Below are 23,557 nucleotides of genomic sequence, written 5' to 3' on the forward strand. Positions count from 1 at the left end.
CTACTGTATGGGACAGAGCAACGCCAAAAAAACCCCGAAACGATCTGAAGTTCAAATGGAGCAGGGTGACAGGTGCCCAGTATTCTGTCTGCTAACCCCACCTCTGGCTTGGACTCCACCAGGACCTTCCACTAGGCAGAAATGAAAACTCATCACCAGCGTTGACTCCTCAGCCCTTCCCTCTTGGTATGACGCTGATGGTTCCTCCACACACGTTCCAAGAAGCTCCTGCTGGCCTCAAGCTGGCAATCAGCATCCCACCAGGCCGGAAGCAGAATGTCCTAAGCTATGCGAGTATTTTCCAAGCAGGACTCCAATGTCCAAAGATCGTAAATCTCAAAGCCTTATTATTCACCCACTGCTCAGAAGGAACGAGCCTATCAGATTCTGAGGGGGAGGTTTTCCTAGAAGAGAAGGGGGGACATGAAGTCACACTGGGAGGGGTGGGGGAGAGGAGAGGAAGGGAGGAAAGTGGGGTGGGGGTGGGGGACCCAGGCGAAGGAAGTTAGGTCAAAATGCTCAAGAGAATGTTCCCACTAGCTGGAGACCAAACCTTGTTGCCTGGCAACACGAAAGGCCTGTGTGGAAGAAACTTGTAGCAAAAACATATCCCATGCTCTGATTTTCTGCAACTGAGAAACCAGTCCCCCTAGTGCTGCCTCCATGGGATGCCACTGGTTTACAAGAGGGGAGAGAGAGGACGGGGTGAACCATGTCCATGCAGTGATTGTATTGATTTTACTGGCGACTGATGGAAGTGGGGAGGGAGGTGGGGAGAAAAGAAAAAGAGAAACATCCCAGCAGCCTTGTGGTTTCAGATTTGTGGAGCAAAACTCCACATCCTGCTTCCCCTCCAACTGCCGTCCTGCGGTGACACACCACATCTGTCCGCTTCAGGCAGCATGTCACCCACCAAGAGGGACTTTAGGTAAGCAGCCAGGCCTCAGTGAAGGAAAAAGGAGATGGTCCCTGACAAGTTTCCAACCAACCAGACGGGCTGGGGAGCATCTCCAGCTTCATGCTGCCCCGCTGAGACTCTGCTGGCCACCAGCCTCATTCCTGGCTTCCTGCCACCTGCCAGGCAAGAAAGGGTCAAATGCCAGTGGACCTCACCCCACAGGAGAGAAAAACCTCAGATTAGCCACATTCTGCTCCAGCCACAGGAAGATGGAGGATGCCTGAGGCAGAGCCCACCAAGGAGGGGCAGTGGGGTGGGCAAAAGGGGTGGGGGGTGGGTCCTTTTGACAGACGCCTCTAAGCCTGTTCTATATCAGGAGTTTTCACCTGTGTTCAGAGACTGCCCCTCATCTCCTCACTGACCCCACCTTTTTTTTTTTTTTTTTTTTTTTTTTTTTTTTTTTTTTTTTTGGCTGCCCCTTTGCATACGGAGTTTCCGGGCCAGGGATCAGATCTGAGCTGCAGTTGCAATCTAAGCCTCAGCTGCGACAAAGCCGGATCCTTAATCCACTGTGCTGGGCTGGGGATGAAACCTGCATCCCAGGGCTCCCAAGACGCTGCTGCCCCCATTGCGTGACAGCAGGCACTCTCCCACTGACCCCATCTTGATGCAAGATTCTGGGCTGCTGCTTCCCCAGAATCTCCAACCAAGACTGCAAGGCAGGACACGGTCCTGCGGGCAAGGGAGGGTTAACAGCACACCCCCTACCCTGTCGTAAATCACCAGGAACACTGCTTGGGGACACGTGGCTGGTCACCCAGCTGCTTGCCCTCAGCCCAGGCGCCCGGGTGATGAGGTTCCCAGGAACTGGCCTGTGGCCACCCAATGCGAATGTGACCGGGGCCAGGGGCACGGACGTCACCAACCGACCTCCTCACCCAAGCCCCAGGCGGAGAGCTGCCACGCAGGTAGGCAGGAACAGCGACTGGGAACAAGGGGGTCAGGATACAGCTACACTCAGGTCCCAGGAGGGGAACAAGTGTCCAAGGGCCACCACTGAGTCAGCGAGAACCACCTAGGGCAGAAAAGGCAGCGAGATTCCTACAGATAAGTTCAGCCTCTCCTTTTAGCCCTACAAGCTGATTATTTCTGTTACCTGCACCCCTAAGATGTGTCAGCATGTAGTTAAGTTTCCTAAAGCCCCTAAATACTGGCATTGAGCAACAGGCAGCAGCCAGAAGATGAGGGTTCAAATCTCCCCTCTTGTCCTAACAAGGCTCGTGGTCTGGGAACATTCCTTTACCTCCCTGAGCCTCAGTGATTGTCCCCGCCGTGTGACGACAATAATGACCTTCTGAGAAGGCCTGATGGGTTCATGTCCTCAAGGGACTGACCCCTGTAGGACCAGGAGCCCTGTAGATCCTGAAAAATGGGGGCTATGGGAGCCCCTTGAATAACCCGACTTCTCTAAGCCTCAGTTCCCTCCTCTCCAAAGAGGTTTTTTAAAAACAGTGCCCTGGTGCGCATAGAGCACTTGGGAAAGTACCTGGAATACAAAGAGCTTTGAAACAACTCTCTCTTCCTCCTCCCCTCTGTCCTTGACCCCTGACTCGGCTCTATCTCCACACACTGTATACCAGTCAACTGTCACCTCTGTGCCGTTGACACCGAGCACACCCTCCTGGCAATGTGCCTAAATCGTCCTAAGGCTCCCACTGAGGCAGCCACCACTGCCAGAACCTTCGGGAGAGTGAGCCCACCCCTTCTCCCAAAGCTGCACCTCATGTTCCCCCTATCTGAGTCAGACCTTGGAGTTCTCAGGACTTGCACTTAGCAGCTGGTTAACCACCTCGTCAGACCCAGTCCCCCTCCGTACCCTCCCAGGTGAGATCACGACACCACAGAGGCTCAGGTGAAGGCTTAGAGAATGGTCTTTGGGATGCAAGACTAGATTCCTTGTCTGTATTGTGGGGTCAAAGGATGGAGCTAAATGGCATCCCTGCCTAGAGCAGGACCCGGGGTGCCCAGCACACTCCTAGACATGACATGGGCATCAGGGCCACATCAGCTTCTCCAGCGCAACCAGGGCCCACATACCAGAGCCACCACAATTGTGCTGCAGCTTCTCAGCCCAGTCAGGAGGCCGGGCTAGGGCTGCAGGCCCTCCCTCAACAGGCCACACGGTTCCCTCCCCACCTGGTCCTGCAGCTCCCCCAGACCCCGCCAGATGGACTCACTCCAGGTCACATCCACGCTGGAGTCCTCCTTGGATTACAGCTCCTCTGTCTCTGACCCAGACTCTCTCGTAGGCAGGGGCTCAGGTGTGCCTTCCCCAGCCTTCCAGACACACATGCCCCCAGTGGCCTCATTCCACCGGTCTTCTGGTGCTGTCTACACCTGTGCCATCAAACCTGTTCTCTAGCAGGTGATCCTCCCCACTGGGCTTTCCACTCTCTGAGTACAGCTGATCCTCCTCATTCATGGATCCCGCATCCGTGAACTTGCCTACCTGCCACAATTATTTGCAACCCCCAAAACCAACATTTATGTATGGCACTGTCAGGGTCATTCATGGACCAGCCCAGGGAAGCAAAATCATGTATGTCTCAATGTGTACGATGCCAGCGGGGGCCAAACATGGCAGAACCCCTGCCTTCTGGCCCAGCTCTCACGCTCCAAACACACGTCCTGTTGGGTGCCACGTTTTTCATGTTTCTGTGCTTTGCATTAGTGGTTTCTCTCTGAATTGGCACCCAAGCCTAGTGCTAAGTGCTGTGTAGGGTTCACAGCACAGGAAGGTGGCTGACCCCCTTACGGAGAAAATGCGTGTTTCAGACGCGCAGCTTCCAGGTGTGAGTCACACTGGTTGTTAGTTCAGTGTTAATGAATCAACAATGCGGCACATTCAGAAAAACGAAGAGGAAACCTGCAGATCTACGCAAGAGGCAGCTCTGGTCAGTGCTAACGTAGAGTCTGCAGTGGACAACGATGCTGCAGAAACGTGGCTACATGTGTGGACTCCACGTGGCAACAACGCCCGAGAGTCACCACCAATCGAGACGGCGTAGTGGTCCACACGCAGCAACACGCGTGATCATACTAAGCGAAGTCAGCCAGACAGAGAAAGACAAACACCATGTGAATTTCATTTTAAAAACGACATTGAAGAACTTATTTACAAACAGAAATAGGCTCACGGATTTCAGAATCAAATCTATGGTAACCAAAGGGGAAAGAAGGGGGAGAGATAAATGAGGAGTTTGGGATTAACATATACATACTACTATATACATGTGTGTGTGTGTGTGTGTGTATAAAAAATAAACAACAAGGACCTATGTATAGCACAGGGAATCTATATTCGATATCTTGTAATAGCCTATAATGGAAAAGAATCTGAAAAAAGAATACATATATATATGTATTAGCTGATTCACTTCGCGGTACAGCAGAAACTAACAACACTATAAATCAACTAAACTTCAATTTAAAAACAAAAAGCATAGCGAGCAACAGCGTGTGAGGCTGAAAGCTAGGGAACTTTTCAGTTACATCCCCAGGATGAAGAAAACATTCCTCCTTTCTTGGCTAATGTTTTATTGTCAAGAAACACTGTGTAGAGTTAATTGTGTGTATGAAATATAGATTAAAGAAGGTGTCTTGAAAGAGAAACACACATGGAACAAGACTATGAATGGATTGGTTGATGAAATGGTGACCAGAGGCTCTCGGGAAGGACCCTCTGTTTCCCTGGGAGCAAGGCCTCACTCCATTTCTCAAATGGGGGTGGGGGGGATGGCACCCCCCCACACACACATACACCACAGGCATCAATGCAGATCAGTAATAAAAATCCTACTTTTGGGAGTTCCCGTCGTGGCGCAGTGGTTAACGAATCCGACTAGGAACCATGAGGTTGCGGGTTCGGTCCCTGCCCTTGCTCAGTGGGTTAACGATCCGGCGTTGCCGTGAGCTGTGGTGTAGGTTGCAGACGCAGCTCGGATCCCGCGTTGCTGTGGCTCTGGCGTAGGCTGGTGGCTACAGCTCCGATTCAACCCCTAGCCTGGGAACCTCCATATGCCGCGGGAGCGGCCCAAGAAATAGCAACAACAACAACAACAAAAAGACAAAAGACAAAAAAAAAAAAAAAAAAAAAAAAAAAAATCCTACTTTTGCCCAAAATACGCCATCCCACACAACTTTTATAAGACTGCTAAAGGCAGAGTTCCCTAGTGGTCTAGCAGTTAAAGGACCTGGTATTATCACTGTTGTGGCAAAGTGTGATCCCTGGTCCGGGAACTTCTGCATGCTGTGGGTGCAGCCATTAAAAAAAAAAAAGACTGTTAAGAGGGAAATGTCAGCTCTACAGGACAGAGCCTTTGTTCTGTTCTTGACAAGTGGCCCAACTGTACCCAACATGTAGAGGGAACCCTGTAAATACTTGCTTAATGAAAGAAAACAATGAACTAGAAGAAAAACAAATAGCTGGACAAGTAAAGCGTATAACCCAGACATGACATACCCTTGAGTGTGCATCCCAGCTCTGCAGAGCCTGGGCCTCCTATTCTCCACAGATATTCTGCAAACAAAATCGAAGTCCAGATTTCCCAACAGAGACCACAGCCCTCTGTTCCTCCTGTAATTAACATAAGGATGTGATGCACGTGACCTGCCTCATTTCATTGGAAACCTGATTTCCCATGCATTCAAGGTCTGCACCACTCATCTACTCAGGCGTGGAGGGCTTTCCATCATCACAAGCTCAGTCAGCTACCCTCTCATCATCATTTTCAATCTTCTGCCACATTTTATCTTCACAAGCATCTCATTCCGTTCCCATCCTGCCTGGGGTCACCCTTCTGTCTCCACATCTTCCAGCCGAAGAAGACTGCTTCTTCTGCTACCTTCTATCTATAGAGTATGTTTTGCAGTTGTGGTTGTGGTGTTTTGTTTTGTTTTAATGTAGCAGACTGACTTTAGAGATACAGTATTTGATACAAAATTACATCTGGAGGAGTTTTCGCCGTGGCGCGGTGGTTAACGAATCCGACTAGGAAACATGAGGTTGCGGGTTCGGTCCCTGCCCTTGCTCAGTGGGTTAACGATCCGGTGTTGCCGTGAGCTGTGGTGTGGGTTGCAGACGCAGCTCGGATCCCACGTTGCTGTGGCTCTGGCGTAGGCCGGTGGCTACAGCTCCGATTCAACCCCTAGCCTGGGAACCTCCATATGCCGCGGGAGCGGCCCAAGAAATAGCAAAAAGACAAAAAAAAAAAAAAAAAAACACATCTGGAATAAAAACTCATACTGTTTTTCATTCATCCAAATGCTTTACACCTACTAACTTAATCACGCTGGTGAATTGCAAAAACAAAACAAAACAAAAAAAAAAACAACCAAAAAATGGCTATAATTCTTTGCAAGTACTTTGCAGGTAGAGTTTATTTTTTCCCCACTTCTTGCATTTGGACTAGCTATGTGACTTCCTCCGCCCAACAGGAGACATTAACAAATGTGATACAAGCAGAGGCTTGAAAAGGGCCTGCCCTTTTTGTTCGCAGAATCCGAGCACCAAGGGAAGAAGCCCAAGCTAGCCTGTTGGATGAGATGCATGTGGTCTAGCCACCCCTGAAGCCTCAGCTGACAATCCACCAACTGCTTGACAGATAAAGCCATCCCAGCTCAGCCGGCCCCCAGCCAATCTACCAACTGACTGTATATTCATGAAATCAGCCAAACCCGAGATCAGAAAACCTGCCCAGCAAAGTCACAAGCAAAATGAATATCTCAACCACTGTGTTTGATTTGTTTCACAACAAAAGCTACCTGATGTACAACTCCATTTTACAGATGAAGAAAATGAGGCACAGAAATTAAGGAACCTACCGAGGTCCCATAGCTATTCAGTGGTAAAGCTGGGATCCAGAGCCAGGCTGTCAGGCTCAGAGGCTGAGCTTTATCAGCTGTCCTACAGCTAAGTCACTCTAAGTTTCAAACACTTCCTCACTCACGTCCCCAAAGGAGGTTAAAGGACATGAACTTACTTGGTCCCATAAACACAAAACGGACAGTGGACAGCCCTGAATAACCCTCACTATTTTGCATTTATGCTGGCCTTCGGGGTTGCAAAGTCTTCTGACATATTCCAACCATTTAAAAATAACAAGGTGTTGCCCAAATGTCCACCAATGGATGAATGAATACACAAAATGTGGTCAGATCCTAAGTTGCTGCTGCTGTGGCGTAGGTCAGCAGCTATAGCTCGATTTGACCACTAGCCTGGGAACTTCCATATGCCATGGATGCAGCCCTAAAAAGTAAAAGTTAAAATGGTAAATCCTATATTAAATACAGTTCACCACAGAGGAAAACATTCTCAAGGGCTGGGACCAGCAATGATAAAATGACAGGCCCAGAGCCACTCTTAGACCGGTTAGAACCCAGGGAGCAGAGTAAGCAAGAAACTCTCTGCCAGTTAATTTTCCTGAGTCACAAGGGTTCCGCCCCCCTCGTCAGAATGTCCCCAGCCACACACTGAAGGCCAGATGGGCTGGCAGATACGTCAAAGCCACCTTAAAAACAAGCTCTGGCTCACAGACAAAAACCTCAAATAAATCAAAGCCAGTTTCCTGCTCCCACCCCAGCCTAGAGTAAAAAAAAAAAAAAAAAAAAAAAAAAAAAGTTTTCTGCCTCCTCTTGGAAGAATTTGGACAGGGTTTTCAAGATCACAGGACCTAATCTGACTCATGACTCATGGTACGAAAATGAATTGACATCAGGAACAAGAAAGTCAGTGCAAATTTCTGATGAGCAGACATAATTTCTACTTGCCCCAGTGATTGCATATCTTTGTAAACTCTTCACAGAAAACCAAACTGTAGAAGTCCTTCTCTTTGTAAGTATCTATTGTTCCACTGAGACAGACATTATAAAACCACCACTATGGTATAATCTCTTATTTAAAAAAAAGAGAGATACATCAAATATTAAGATGGCATAGGGACTTATTTTCTTTTTTGTGTGTATTTACTGAATTTTCTACTTTTTTTTTTTTTTTTTTTTTTTTGGCTGTGCCTGAAGCATGTGGAAGTTCCTGGGCGAGGAATCAAACCCGCACCACAGCAGCAACTCAAGCCGCTGCACTGACAACACCGGATCCTTAACCCACTGTGCCATAAGAAAACTCCTCTACAATTTTTTTTTTAAAATGAAGCCAAAACTTAAGGTTATGTAGGAATTCTGTCATCAAACATTATCTTATTAAGTCATAAGAACACCTTGTGACTGTAATGGTTTATGACCATGTCTGTTTCACTGTTTTCAGGTCACTGCCTTCACAGAAATGAGGATGCTGAGGCTATGCGTGTGTATGTAGGGCCTCACATACACACTTGGGGAAGATACTTCAAAGGCATCTCTCAGAGACCATCCCTGCTACACACAGTCAGGAGGTGTTGTAAATATAAAAAGGAAGGGGTGGGAATAAGACCAGAGGAAGAAAACAGGAAACCCCAACTGGCAGCAGCTTCACCACTAGGAAGGTCAGAGGACACTGATGCACAGAAAGAACTTAGCCGCCTAGCCCAGCCCAGAAGGCCCTCCATCCTCAGAAATGAAAAGCGACATCCACTCCCAGACTCAGCCTTTGAGCATCCTTCCAGTTCCTCGGCCAGAGACCAGCAAGGTCCCTTGGGGCTGAGGGAAGGGGTCACTCTGAGCCTTCTTCCTGCCCACCTGCAAGGAGGCAGTTTAAGGGGAGGGTTTGCAGTCATAAAGCCAAGCAGAATTCCCTCGATACTCAGCGTGGGCTCTGCCAGCTGATGGAGAGTCACTCAGCCCCAGGGTCTGGGTAATTATCTCATGAGACCTGATGACTCAGAGGCTAGTCCAAGGGACTCAGTAATTGTCGCAACCCTTGTCCTTGCTGGCCAAGAGAAGAGAGGAAGGAGAAAAGCCACAATTCTCTGCAGCCCAGAGTGGGACCCTCCCAATCCAGTTCCCTCCGACCTCTTTTTCCATCAAAGACAACTGGGGAGTGGTATGAAATCTATTTGAGATGTGTCACAGCCAACTGGGGACCCACCCGCCAAATTAGATTTGAATGAACTCAACCCAGACAAAGCTGGATCTGCTGGTCACACTCCTAATTCCTCTGCTCACCTAGCCATGAACAGGAAAAAACCCGTGAGTAAAGCAGCAACAGAGACAGAAGGCTCAAAACACCAAGGGTGGGCCAGGAGGAACATCTGGTCAACCTCATCATTCACACATCGGTTCGTTTGTTCATTTGCTCCGGACCCGAACAGTTTTGGTAAGCTGGTATTGCAAACATGGCAATGATCCGCACAGACCAAATCCCCTGTTTAGGAACTTGTGGACTTTCATGACTGTAAACAAGTGAACAATAACAACAGATTGGGGCATGATAATTGCTACGGAGACAAGCCAAACCAGGAGCAAGGGCTGGGATGGTGGAGATGGTGGGCTGGCAGTTGTGACTTAACTCTTAGCCCAGGAAAGCCTGGTTGATAAAAGTGACATCTGAGCAGAAAACCAAAAAAGATGGAGTGGACCACAGATCCTGCATTTAAGACAATGGCAGAGGGACCACAAGTTCAAAGACGCCATGGCGGGAATGCATCTGACCAGCTCAGCTAAAGAGGGACACTGCCCATCAGCTGGACCTGGCCACCTGAGGAGCCAACCTCTAGAGGTCCCTGAACACCAACGTCCCTTTAGCCAGCTCCAGGTAAGGAAGCCATTGCCTCAGCTCCAAGGGGAAGCTCACACACACCACTCTTCAGTCTTCCATGGCATAAGCAGAGGGATATTTTGAAATCGATATCTGTGGCCTCAAAAGAATTAACGGATCACAAACTTAAGTGATGAAGAATTTCAGAAGGTGAGATTTCATGACCTCCGCAGCACTGACCCAATGTTTACATTAAATTATCAGAACTTTCTGGAGTTCCCTGGTGGCCTAGGGGTTAAGGACTCTGCATTTTCACTGCTGTGGTTCAGGTTCGATCTCTGGCCCGGGAACTTCCGCATGTCTCAGGAACTGTTAAAAGAATTTTTTTTTTCTCCTCACACATAACCAGAACCCTTTGTACTGCAAGGTCAAGACCAATAATACCCTAGGCTAAGCTGGAGGAGACATGTCCCCAACATGGGGGCACCTTGAAGGTTGTGGCACACAGGTACTTTGGAGGGAGGATGCCCGAGGGTTGGGGAGTTTCTAGGGACTGGTGAGCACCTTCTGGAGAAGATTTTTTTCTCCCTGAAAAGCTGGAGGTCTGGGTGGGGAGGCGGAGAGAGGGCTGACTGCTCAGGCTTGTCACAGACCAACATGTAATGGGCACTCTGATGCTGTGCAGCCCAGGGCAGCTGGCCAGGGAAGGAGGAAGGGCTTCGGGCAGCCAGTCTGTCTAGGAAAAAAGGCAACACATCTGGCACATTCCAACCAGACAGCTCAGCTCAGGGTTCAGAGTGTAAAACCTGAACACATAGCTAGGATCTCAGCAGAACCACCAATGCACCTGGGGGGTTCAAATCTGAGGGGTACATGGAGCAGGTGAAGGAATAGGAATGCCCAAGTCCTGGCCCTTCATTCTCAATGGCACTGATCTCAACATATTTCTTGGTTTCTGGGGCTTCGCTTTCCAAGGGCTCTTTTCCCATCACCCCCGTCCTGCGCCCAACGACACGATGTGCACACAGTAGGGCTCACATAGTACCAGCCCTCAGTGGGCGTCTGCTTACAAGTAGAGATGCTGGGGCAGGGGCGGGGTAGCATCTCCCATCATATAAGCACAGAGCAGGGACAGGAACTCAATCTAGACTAACTGCTAAGAGTTCCCTGAGCAGGAAGCCCATATGGGCTAAGAGATATGAAAGGTCCCAGCCCAGGGCCCAGCATACAGCAGGCACCTCCAGGTGTCGGGAACTCTTTTCCTTCCCGTTCACAGGACCTGGCTATCAGACTGGGGGATGCCCCACGTCAGTGGCCATCCAAGGAAGACACACTCTGAAACCAGAACAGAGCTCCACGAGGCCCCAGCAGTTGCCTGGCCAGAGCCCCCTCTGCCACCCCTTTCCTTCCCCGTCCCTCAGTTGCCTATTTGGGCTTTGAGGACAAAGAATCAGTGTTTCAGGAGAAGCAAATGGCTAATTTCTTCCAAACTAGGAAGGAGAACACGTGAGAGGGGCTGTGCCTCCTGATGCCCGACAGGCAGTCATGAGCGAGGGCAGAGGATAAGCCTGATATTCTAAACACAGACCCTGGTTCACATGAGCCAGCCCAGCTATCTGAGAGGGGGACCCCAGTACCCACACCGGCAGCCAGGTGGCACTCACTGGCAGAGACATCCAAATGCCAGCAACCACACTCTATTAATAGTACCAAAAGTTGGAGTAAAGACAGGTTGTGGGGGGAATAAAATAAGAGGCTGACTCCAAATGCAGCTACTGACAAGGTCATGGCTATTCTGCACTCCGGACCTTCAGCGGGAGGCTCAAGAGTCAGAGGTACCCATGGCGTGCATGCAGGGTGATGGGTAGAAGCGTACCTGCCTCGCCACCCTCCGTGCCTCCCAGTAGGGCTTCGCATCTTCCACGGCTTTGCCAATTTTCTTCACCAGTTCATCCAGTTTCACTGTCGCTTCAACCAGAACAGAGCGGAACTTCTGACGAATGTCCTGCAGATGGGAAATCAAGGACACAGTTCAAGCTTAAGAAGGAACCCATGGAACAAAATTGTAACTTGAAAAGATACATGCACTCCAATGTTCATAGCAGCAGTATTCACAACAGCCAAGACATGGAAACAACCTAAATATCCATCAACAGAAGAGTGGATAAAGAAGATGTGGTAATATATATAACGGAATAGTACTCAGCCATAAAAAAGAATGAAATAATGCCATCTGCAGCAACATGGATAGACCTAGAGATGATCATGCTAAGTGAAGTAAGTCAGACAGAGCAAGACAAATATCATGATAACCCATAATGTCATTTACATGTCAGATCTAAAATAGGACACAAATGAACTTATTTACAAAACAGAAACAGATCCCCAGACATAGAGAATGGACTTATGGTTGCCAGGGGGGGATGGAGGGGGAGGGAAGGACATGGAGATTGGGGTTAGCAGATGCAAACTATTATATATAGGATACATAAACAACAAGGTTCTACTGCATAGCACAGGGAATTTTAGTCAATATCCTGCTATAAACCATATGCAAAAGAAAATGATATGGTTCATATCACTTTGCTGTACAGCAGAAATTAAGACAACATTGTAAATCAACTACACTTCAATAAAATAAATTTTTTTTTTAAAAAAAAGGAACCTGGGGAAATCTGCTTTACCTAACAAGAAATATCCACAAGGGCCTCCATGAGACCCACAAAGCCCTGAGTTAATACCTTTACAAGGCTGTGTCTAGAGCAGCACCGTCCAGGAGAACCTGTGATGATATCTGAAGTGTCCTATCATCTGCACTGGCCAGCACGGCAGCCCCTGGCCACATGTGGCTACTGGACACGGGCTACTAAGATTGAGGAAATGAGTTTTTAATTTATGTCTATCTAAATGTATCATTTTATTTATCTATTTAAATTTAAACAATGTGCCCAGTGACCACTCTATCAGGCTCTGTCCAGGTCCTCAGGAGAAGATGTCCAGTCCAGACACCGCCGGCAACTTAGAACCTAATGAGAGTGCCACTGGCTGCCCTCTCGCAGCGTCCTCAACCACGTAACATGGTCAACATTAAACAATGGGGAGGTGAGGAGGCGGCTGGGGAAGGAAGGATAAATTAGGAGTTTGGGATTAAAACACACACACTACTACATATAAAACAGACACCAACAAGAACCTTCTGTACTCAATATCTTATAATAACCTATAAGGGAAAAAAATCTGAATATAAACATATGTGTACATATGTGAATATATATTAATATATATTATCTATATTACATGTTACCTATATTATTATATATTATTATATATTATATATTATTATATATTATATATATATTATTATATACAATATAGATAATTGAATCAAAGTGCTGTACACCTGAAACTAACACAACACTATAAATTAATGATATTTCAAAAAATATTAAAAAAACAGTGGGTACAAATTTCCCACATGCCAAACCCCTGTGCTCGGCCTTGGGCTTGACCCCTGCCTTCAGGGCACTTCTGATCTGGTGGGTGAGGCAGGCAGGAGATTCTGGACCAGGATGGGAATGGTGCCCCAGACGAGGCACCCCAGACAAGGTGGGAACAGGGCCCCAGACGAGGTGCCCCAGAACACAGGGTAGAGAACCTCAGCAGGCCAGGTAAGGCGAGGGGTTAGAGAGAGACTCCAAGGAAACTTCCAAAGGGGACCATCTGCACAGAAGCCTGAAGCATGAAGGGGCACTTAGGATGGGGAGGAAACTGTGAGTCCAGAGCAGGCAGCGAAGCCATGCTCACCGGGAGGGGGAGGGAGTTGGTGTGATGGTTTCCAGAAGCCGAAGGAAGTTGGAAGTCTGGAATGTGGAGGTCATTCCACAGAGGTCAGGACGGCCACCCCTCCTGGAGATGCTGCAGAAAGGTGCACCTCGAAAGAGGCTGGGCGGGAAGAACAGGCCAGGCTTTACCACACCGTGGCAGTCAGGAAACCACATCTATGGATGTCACAGGATGGAAAACAAAATTCAAAAGAAGACATGTAGGCCCAGGTCTAGAAGGACACCCTGGAGGGTTGGTCAGGGCTTCATAGACCCCACATCCCCTCTACCTGCTTCCCTTGGCCACTGGCCTGGCAGAGCCACACCCAGGAGTGGGGGGATATGCGTGCATTTGAGAAGGCAAATGGTGCTCACGGAAAAAGGAACAACACATGATCACCAGCCGTGGGGCAGCCCCAAGAGCAGACAGCTGCTGGTAAAACACGTGTGCTCCTCTGGCTGCAAAGGGACTGTCACACTATGTGAAAACTATTTCTAAACATAAAATCAGAGGGGTCTCTTGGGCCAGTGGGATGGCTTGCAGCGGTAAGGAAGGCCCTGGCCACATCTAATTTCCTTCTGCGCATCATCTCACGCCGTGGGCTTTCTAGATGGATTTGAAGGTTCTAGATGAGGATACAGCCTTTGATTGTACAGGAGCATCTCACCTCCTGGGCCCCATCCTGCTTCTGACCCAGGCCTTGGTCCCGCCCCCAGTGCACCTTGGCTTGATTTTTCCCTGCCTTCCCTCCTATGCAGCCAGGCCTGCTGTCACATGCTACTGCTACCACTGCCACAGACCGAACAAGACCAGGCTTGTCCATGAAGATGTGAGGGCTGCCCAGGGACAAGCCCAGCTTCACTGAGCTTCTGCTGGACTTGACTTCCAGTACATGGGAGGCAGCGTGTTGTCCAAAGCTCAGGATTTTTATCAGAAAGATGGATCCAAGCCTGGTGAACCGCCTTCTGTGAGGCCCTGATCAGGTAACTTCCTTTTTTTTTTTTTTTAGGGCCACACCTGTGGCATTTGAAGGTTCCCAGCCTAGGGGTCTAATTGGAACTACAGCTGCTGGCTACACCAGCCCCAGCAACAAGGGATCCGAGCCGTGTCTGCCACCTATACCACAGTTCACGGCAACGCCAGATCCTTAACCCACTGAGGGAGGCCAGGGATGGAACACACAACCTCATAGTTCCTAGTCAGGTTCACTTCCACTGTGCCACAATGGGAACTCCCAGGTAACTTCTTTATGAATCATTTCTATTACCTATAATACAGTTACTTTCCATCTCAGAGGGAGGGCTGCTGGAAGGAGCAAAGGAGAATGCAAAGGCGAAACACCTAATGGTTCCCAGGCACACAGTAGGTACAATCAGCACAACTCACTTTCGTCCCCTGGCATAAAAAGAGACCTATGATCTGATTAAACAACACCAAGAGAGTGGCTATGAGGTGGAGGCAGCTGACACAACGGAGGTAATGGCCTGTTGCACTGTGTAGGCAGATGCTTTGCAGATGCACCCACACGCACCAGTGAATCCTCGCCCTCACCGCCCAGGCGGAGGGAACACCAATGCCACCCACATCCAGACCACAGGTGGGAAAATCGGGGTCACATCAGTCATCATGAGACCCAGGGCAGGTCCCCCATCACTCTGCAACTCCTCTGGGAAATGAGAATTGGGCCCCAAACCAGTAGCCCGTAACCTGTGGGCCAACAGGCTTAGTGCTTTTGGTGTGTTTGCTGTGTACTAAACAGCAGGGGGACGGGGGGAAATATATATATATATATATATTCACAGTTGTAGCCGCCAGCCTACGCCACAGCAACACCAGATCTGAGCCTCATCTGTGACCTACCCCACAGCTCAAGGCAACACTGGATCCTTAACCCACTGAGCGAGGCCAAGGATCAAACCCATGTCCTCATGGATACTAGTCAGATTCATTTCTGCTGAGCCACAACAGGAACTCCCATATTCCTTTTTTTTAATGTGGATTTGAAAATTTCTCATTAAAAAAAAAACAAAAACATTTTTTAATCAGATGATCTGGCAGCACTGAGCCCCCATTCCTCCCTAGCAACCACTGGCTGGAAATGGAGAAGATACCCCTTAGAGCCTGTCCTTCCCAGCCCCTCCCCTCTGTACCTGAGGCACACCCAGCCTCCTTTACTCGATGAGCTCCCCCCACCCCGTCCAGCCCTCCCTGACTGTGGATTTGCCCCAAGCTATTCTGGGCTCCAGTGACTATAACCCACCAACCCTGTCTGTGTGAGAGGAGGATGCAGGGAACAGATGGTACAGTTTCCTGTGGAGCAGACATGGATGTTAGGAACGCTTTAATTGAATCAGTGCCTGCAATAAGGTGCTATGGTTGTTATTCACATTTCGCAAAGAGGGAAACTGAGGTGCAGAGAGACAGACAGGTAGCTTGCCCAAGGAAACAAAGCTGGGGCGTGGTGGAGCCAACATTTAAACCCAAGCAGTTTGGGTTGTGGGATGGAAATCCTGTGAAACTGGATTGTGATGATCATTATACAACTACAGATGTGATAAATTCGTTTGAGTAATTTAAAAAATAATAATAAAAAAATAAACTCAAGCAGTAAATAAAGAAGTGTGGTAAGAACTAAGACCTCGGTCTACCCACTAGGTAGCAGACCCACAACTGGAAAGGCCACCAGAAGAAAGTGTCATCCCAGCCAGGCCTTGTAGGGAAGAAGATCTCACCAGACAGAGACAGGGGGCATTGAGGCTGAGGGACCAGCCATGGAAAAGGGCAACAGGTATAAGGACTGGGTTCTTGGAGGAACGAAGGGCACACACGCCACATTAAGGAGCTAGAACTTGATCCCATGAGTAATGGGAGACAGGGTGGGTTTCTCCTGAGTTTCAACTGACTTCCAACTTCAGAAATGCCTGAAGACTGGTCTGCCACAAAAAGGAAAAGTAATCGCTGCTCACTAGGCAGCAGCTGTGAGTAGGACTTCCCTGGCTGCAAAATGTAAACACCTAACATTGACTACAGTATGGTTCTGTTGGAACAATGCACCACACCCGTCTCCTTCGAATTGAAGGGTTAAATTAATAGTAGGTGGGCATTAGACATTGATTTCTTCCTCTGTAATTCGTATACTTCCTTTTTCTTGTCTTATTGTATTGGCTAGACCTCCAGTTCAATGCTGAAAAGAAGCCATTACTGATAGCACCCTTATCTGACTCTAAATATAATGATTACCTCTAAAGCTTCACCATTAAGTAACATGTTCTTTAGGTTCTTAGTAGACACACTTTTTTGAATTTATGGAATTCCCTCCTAGTCCTGACTCGGTGAAATTTTTTGAACACTGATTTCTGACCCAGCCTTCTCCCTTCTCCCTACTGCCTTCTACTCTTCTTCCTTTCTCTTATTTCAGGTTCCTTCCTACATCCTCTGCATCTCAAAGTACTGTATCGACCACTTAAAGGAACTGAGACACTGAAAATGTAACTTGTCTGCTGTTTCAGTTCGCTGAACCAAGATGTTTCTAAAACTGATAACTGAAAGAAAGTCCTAAAAAAGAAAACACTGCTTCCATCATTTACAGATCATTTCTTCGTTCCATGTCTTAAACACACCTTTTAAGGTCTTCCCTTCTTTAAAAACTCAGGAAAAAAGAATATATATATATATATATATATATATATATATACACACACACAGAGAGAGAGAGAGAGACCGACCGACCTACTGGAGGAAAGAGAAGGGGAAAAGTGGGTGTGTGGTGGTGAAAGAGGGAAGAAAGAGACAAAAACTTCATCGATGGTGTTGGCAAATAAAATCTAAAACTAAAAAGTCAACAAGTAGCCACAGAGGGAGTTCCGGTCATGGCACACTGGAAACTGACTATTATCCAGGAGGATGCAGGTTTGATCCCTGGCCCCCCTCACTGGGTCGGGGATCTGGCATTGCCATGAGCTGTGGTGTAGGTCACAGACGTGGCTCGGATCTGGCATTGCTGTGGCTGTGGTGTAGGCTGGCCACTGTAGCTCCGATTGGACCCCTAGCCTGGGAACTTTATATGCCACATATAAAGTAGTAGAAAAAAAAAGTAGTAGTAGTAGCCATACAAAGCCTGCTATTTAGAGACAAAGAAGTAAATACCTAAATAATAAAACAAGTTAAACTAATCTATTGAACTGCCTTTAGGGGAGAAAAAAAAAATGGGGATGGGGTGGGAGGATGGGATACTAACGGGAGTTTTGTACTTGTTTTGTCTTTTGCCTCTTTCTAAACTGCAGTTAAATACCACAGTGGATTTTTAAGCAGAGGTGTGACCAGCTCAAATCTGGGTTTCACCAAAGAGTGGACTGAGGTCCTCAGATGAGTCTGGTCAGCAGGTTCAGGGACCTCCAGCCTGGTTAAGTGTGTGACCATCAAAGGATGTTGAACCCAAGAGACCTGACATCCGCATCTGCCTCTGCAGAAGAGGCTGTGCTGCCAGGGATGGTGACGCATGGCTGGCCAATAGCCAGCCACCACCAAGTCTATTCATCCAAGACGCATGAAAAGCTCAACACAAAGCCAGCTTTCTCCCTGATAAAACAGAGTGGACCCAGTTCTTTTACCATCCCACAATGGGTCTTGGCTACATGAGCAACGATTCTTCACAAACACCGAGGTGTAGGAACCCACAAACCAAAATCTTTCCTGCCTGTCCCAACATAACAGCCCTGATTTTCCTGGGCTTCACCCTGGTCCCAGAACTGGTTCTACACCTGACCAATCAGTCGTGGATACTCCTAGCCTCAGTGATTGTTGAGGGAGTGCATGTGACCCATCAGAACCAGTAAAGATTTTATTTTGGGGCTTTTCTGAAACTGTTAGAGGAAACTTTTCCACAGAGATGACTGAGAGGATAGAATGAAAACTGTGGGAGATGGCAGCTATATTGGCACCATGAGGGGAGAGCCTGCCAGAAACAGGGAGAGAGGGAGTAAAGGAAGAAGTCCCAATGACACCGTGAAATCTTGGACCTACCAATACTTTACAATCTAACCCTATACTCCAGACTTCCCCAGAGCCAAAACAGCACCCATACACACACACACACACAGACACATACACACACACACACAGTGTCACCACTGATTTGTTTTGTTTAAGCTACTTGCAATTGGATTTCTGCCATTTGCAATTGAATTCAGCCTTCAAAAAAATCTGAATCTCTCAGAGTCCCTTAAAAAAATTTTTTTTTGAAAAATATGCCTTAAAGGAGTCATGCTAATGTATTCAGGGAGGGGAAGGTCATGTACTGTAACTAAATACAGGTGACTGCTGGAGGGATTTTTGCCCCTGTCAGTAAAGCCAAGCTTATAAGGAACAGAGTTTGGGGAACTCAATTCAACCTAACTTGTGAAAAGCACTTCTTTCTTTCAATGCATCTTAAAGCCAGCTGGCCACAACTGGCCTTGTGCTTGTTTGCCTTATTTCCTAGTTGGAGAACAGACTGGAACAGGATTCTTTGTTACAATTACAGGCAAATGTGTCTCCCAAGGTCTGGGTGGGGGTTGCTCCCAGGAGCTTCCAGGGACGAGAGGGAGCTGGCTGTTTTCCCTGCAGTAAATGGTCCGTGGAGGGAAGCGATTCTGAACTCCAAGCTCATCTCAGGAGAATGAGCAGACCTTTTACCAGTTAAGAAAGATAAGCCACATATCATCCAGGTCTGTTTACCAGCTGATTATTTTCTAAATCAGCACTTGAAGGTCTCCCTGGGCCTAAATGAGGCCTCAGATCTTCAAATCTGAAAAGCGTGTGCCACAACCATTAGGTGACAGGCTGAGGGCAATTTATTCAAGCCAAGAACTGCTTCAATGTGTCACAGTGTGTCAAAAATACAGCCCTGATTCAGCCGAGAACCCCAGCTACACCAGACCTGCACCACTGTGCCTTGGAAAATGGCAGGCTGGTGTCACCACACTGGGGACAAGCCCCTGTTTTCTGGCCAATCCGCTCACCACAGCCTCAATGATCTTACCTGTAGGCTGAGAAGGGCAGCCTTGCCCCTTCCCAAAGGCATCCCCAGAACCAAGCGAGACGAGGAGGGGACGTCAGTTTTTAAAAATAACTGTCCTTACAAATTAAAGATGACACCGAACTTCAGAAGATCCTCGGTAATGCCATTGTAAATACACTGCGTTCTGCTCGTGGAAAGACTTGACAGGCATGACCTGAGCCCCACAAGGCCCCTGGAGGACAAGCTTGCCAGGCTCTGCAAGAAGGAAGGTCCCTAATCTACAGATCAGAGCACTCGGCCTTGGGGAGAAGCAGTGGCTTGGCCTGAGGTCACACACGTAGAGAAGCGTCAGGCTGCAGAGCACAGACCTGCAGTCCAATGACTTTCCTTTCACCCGTGGTTCTCAAAGTCTGGTCCAGGGAACGTGGGGGTGGGAGTCTGCCCGGGGCGGGGGAGGGGGTGGTGCTGAGACCTTTGGTGGGAGTCTGCAAGGTCAAAACCACTTTCATAATCAAGTTTACCTTAACTGGCCTTTGTCAGCCTTCTTCTCTCATGAGTGTTTGGGGAATTTTCCAGAGACTACTTGATATGTGATATCACAGGACAAAATACAGAAGCAGAAATGGGAATCTAGAGCTTCGAAACCATAACATGACAACTGTCTTTTCATGAATTGTTTTTCGCTGGTTCGGGGAAACAATTGTTTTTGATCAAATATATGATTTATGTTGACCTGTAATGGGTTTATTACTGTCTCTATTAATGAATGAAGACGCATTTTTAGAACAGCTTTGCTTTACTCTCTAACACAGCAGATATTATAGCTGCTGCCCACAAAAACCAAGGCTCACCAAACCACACTCTTCCCCTCGGCCGCCCTGCAAAGACCCTGCTTGGGGAAACACCAGTGACTTCATCAGCAGCAGACCAGCTGCTCTTTTCTCAGGCCTGCCTGTTCTCCTTCTGATTTCCCAAAAAGAACACCTCCATGTGCAGCCACCATGTCTCCACAGCCCTTTCTCATGTTTGCTAATCTCCGTTTTAAGAAAAAGGACGTGAGTCAGGCCCAGAGCCTTTGCCGGAGAAGGGAACCTACCAGAACTTGACAAGCAAAACAAGAAATCCACTGGAGACAAAAGAATACTGCTCTGAAAGCTGTGCCCTATGAGGTGGGCTCGTCTCTGATTCTTCACTAAAAAGCCTGCTTTCAACACAGTTGTCTCCCTTTGATGGTTTTTCTTTTTTCTTTTTTTTCTTTTTGGTCTGTGTTAGGACCACACTGGCAGCATATGGAGGTTCCCAGGCCAGGGGTCGAATCAGAGCTGCAGCTGCCAGCCTACACCACAGCCACAGCCACAGCCACACCAGATCCAAGGCATGTCTGCAAACTACACCACAGCTCATCGCAACACCAGATCCTTAACACAGTGAGCAAGGCCAGAGATCGAACCTGCATCCTCAAGGATTCTAGTCAGATTCATTTCCGCTGAGCCATGAGGAGAGCGCCCCAATCCATCCTTCAAGAGCGTTTGTGGCAGCTATGAACACACACAAGGAGAAGCACTTCCCCAGAGCTTGGGTGAGAGGGGTCAAGTGCCCTCCAGGGCTGCCAGCTAGAACTTCCTGCAACAATGTGGATGTCCTGCATCCATGCGGCCTGCCACAGAGACCACCCACTACACGTGGCTAAAGGAAAACTTGGAATGTGCTCAGTGCAAGTGACTGGATTTAATTAAATTTTTATTTTTTAAAACATTTATTTTGGAGTTCCTGTCATGGTGTAGAGGAAACGAACCCAACTAGGAAGTCATTGAGGGTTGGCTCCCTGGCCTTTCTCAGCGGGTTAAGGATCCGGCATTGCTGCGAGCTGTGGTGTAGGTCACAGATGCAGCTTGGATATGGTGTTGCTGTAGCCGTGGTGTAGACTGGCAGCTGTAGTTCCGACTGGACCCCTAGCCTGGGAACCTTCATGTGTCGTGGGTGTGACCCTTTAAAAATTTTTCTTTTTTATTGAAATATAGTTTATTTACAGTGTTGTGTTAATTTCCACTGTATAGCAAAGTGATTCAATTATACATAGATGTCCTTTTTCATATTCTTTTCTATTATGGTTTATCACAGGATACTAGATACTATGCTAGACAATAGGATACATTTTTATTTTTGGGGAATAATTCATGTCACTCCGAGGGGCTTGTGTAGGCCATCCTGGACAGCCCAGGTCCAGCTCCTGGATCCTGGATTTCACTCTGTTCTCCACTGGGAGGGATCACGCCAGGCTCCTGGGCCCTCCTGCTGCTGCCTTCTTTCTTTGCCTCTGTCCAGGTTTTTCTTGCCACAGAGAGTGGCCATCACAGCCCTGTGAGAAGGGCAGCCAGTCCCTTAAATCTGAATTCACCTTCAGGAATTTCGCGGCAGAGGCAGAATTGGAAAGACTGTGCCAGCATGGAGGTGAGGTCCAGGGAGCCAGAGGAGAAAGGCCAAAGCAAGAGGGTGCAGGAGCCAGAAGGAAGCAGAGGTGGAAAAAGAAGGTGGGAGAGCGCAGGAGCCCCCAGGGAGCTAAAGCCAGCTCCCCAAGGTCACAATATCCCAGCACCCTGCAGGCCCAGCTTCCCATCAACCAGTTTCATCCAACCAGCAAGTTTCATTCAACCTGCTGAGGACAACCAAAGGGATGGAAACATGCATGGAAAAGGAAGAAAGGAGAAGAAAATACCAGGGCCTCTGAGCTGGAAGCAACAGATCACTGCTGGGGACCAGGGCGTCCCTCCATCCCTCTTAGCCCTTCTTTTCTACCTCAAGCCCCAACTGCAGAGACAGAGGCCTCCTGGGGCATCTGCCAAACCCAGCTTCTGTGGGGACTGTGCCCCTTGCAAAAGCAGAGCCCTGCCACCATGCTTCTGATGCAAGACCCTTTCCCGGGGGACGGAATGGAGGAAGAGAGGAGGGAGAGGTGGGGACACAGGCGGAAATGCCCAAGAGGGAGGAGAATGCAAAGGAGAGAAAGGCAGGAGTTCCCGTTGTGGCTCAGTGGTTAACGAATCCGACTAGGAACCATGAGGTTGCAGGTTCGATCCCTGGCCTTGCTCAGTGGGCTGAGGATCAAGCGTTGCCGTGAGCTTTGGTGTAGGCTGCAGATGCGGCTCGGATCCTGAGTTGCTGTGGCTCTGGTGCAGGCCAGAGGCTACAGCTCCGATCCGACCCCTAGCCTGGGAACCTCCATATGCCGCGGGAGCGGCCCAAAGAAATGGCAAAAAGACAAAAAAAAAGGAGGAGAGAAAGGCAGAAGGTAGCAGAGGAAGGTTGTGGAAGGCAATCCCAGTTCCTGACCCTAATTCTGCAATGACCCAACCAGAGCATTTACCAACCCAACCAAGGTGCCTTGGTGAGTGCAAGCTGACACTGTGAACAATGATCCGGGGACAGCAGGTGTAAACCAAGACTGTCAGGGCCCACCGGGATGCCTGGTCTTTGCTCCAGGCTCTACAATGCTCCCCTCCCTTGGGGTCCCTGAAGGACTCCTTCGACCTTCCAGAAAATCCTGCCTTTTAGTTTAGCTGTTTGAGTGGTTTGGGACAAAGCGTAGGGGATTCTACCCCCGGCTTCAGACCCAAGGGCAGGCCCTGTGCAGTGTGACAGCCTTGGTTCCTGCCCTGCTTTCTCTTTCCACCAGCCACCTCACCATTGGGCCTGGTCCTGAGCCACCAAGAGGTTCCTTCCACCGAGAAAGGAGAAAAGGAAAGTAAGAAAAGATGGGAGCCAGCGTGGTGTCCTGCTAAAGCTGGCCTCTTCCGAGGTTAACAAAAGTCTGAGAGCTTTTTTAGGCCGAGGTGGAACCGGGTTCCTCCCAGGTGGAAAGACTCTGTTCTAGAACTCTGGTTTGACTATAGGATGCTTCCAGACAAGCTGGTGGGCATCCGCTCCCAACCCTCAGAGCACAGCAGCTGCCCCGGCTCCACGCCACCCTGGACCACGCAGCTCCGGCCAACGTCAAGATTCCACCGCTGGGTGGAAGCTGTTAAGGCAGCTGGCAGGAAGGGAACAAGGAAAAGGCTCTTTCAAAATTTTTTTTTCAATTCAAAATTTAAATAACTTTAGACTGGGAAAAAAACGAGGTTAAGATGCAGACATGATGCCCCTTCAGCCTGAC

General features: G+C 48.6%; 1 protein-coding gene and 1 long non-coding RNA gene across 2 annotated transcripts in view; both read right to left on the reverse strand.

Annotated features, from left to right (window-relative positions):
* Nucleotides 1-23,557, reverse strand: part of SH3BP5 (SH3 domain binding protein 5) — an 80,308-nt gene that overhangs the window by 36,036 nt on the left and 20,715 nt on the right. Inside the window, exon 3 of the mRNA XM_003132063.6 lies at nt 11,464-11,592. Coding sequence (XP_003132111.4) covers nt 11,464-11,592 — 129 coding nt within the window. The remainder of the gene's footprint in view (nt 1-11,463; nt 11,593-23,557) is intronic.
* Nucleotides 3,611-6,179, reverse strand: LOC146397187 (uncharacterized). The gene is made up of 2 exons (XR_014825070.1): nt 5,069-6,179; nt 3,611-4,756 (listed from the first exon to the last, which is right to left on the reverse strand). It is a non-coding gene; the product is annotated as an uncharacterized LOC146397187 (long non-coding RNA).

Source organism: Sus scrofa, chromosome 13 (assembly GCF_054392235.1).
Source record: "Sus scrofa isolate SSC_HxYL_T2T_F1_AM1 chromosome 13, Sscrofa_HxYL_maternal_Yorkshire_Landrace_v2.0, whole genome shotgun sequence".
NCBI classification, from domain to species: Eukaryota; Metazoa; Chordata; class Mammalia; order Artiodactyla; family Suidae; genus Sus; species Sus scrofa.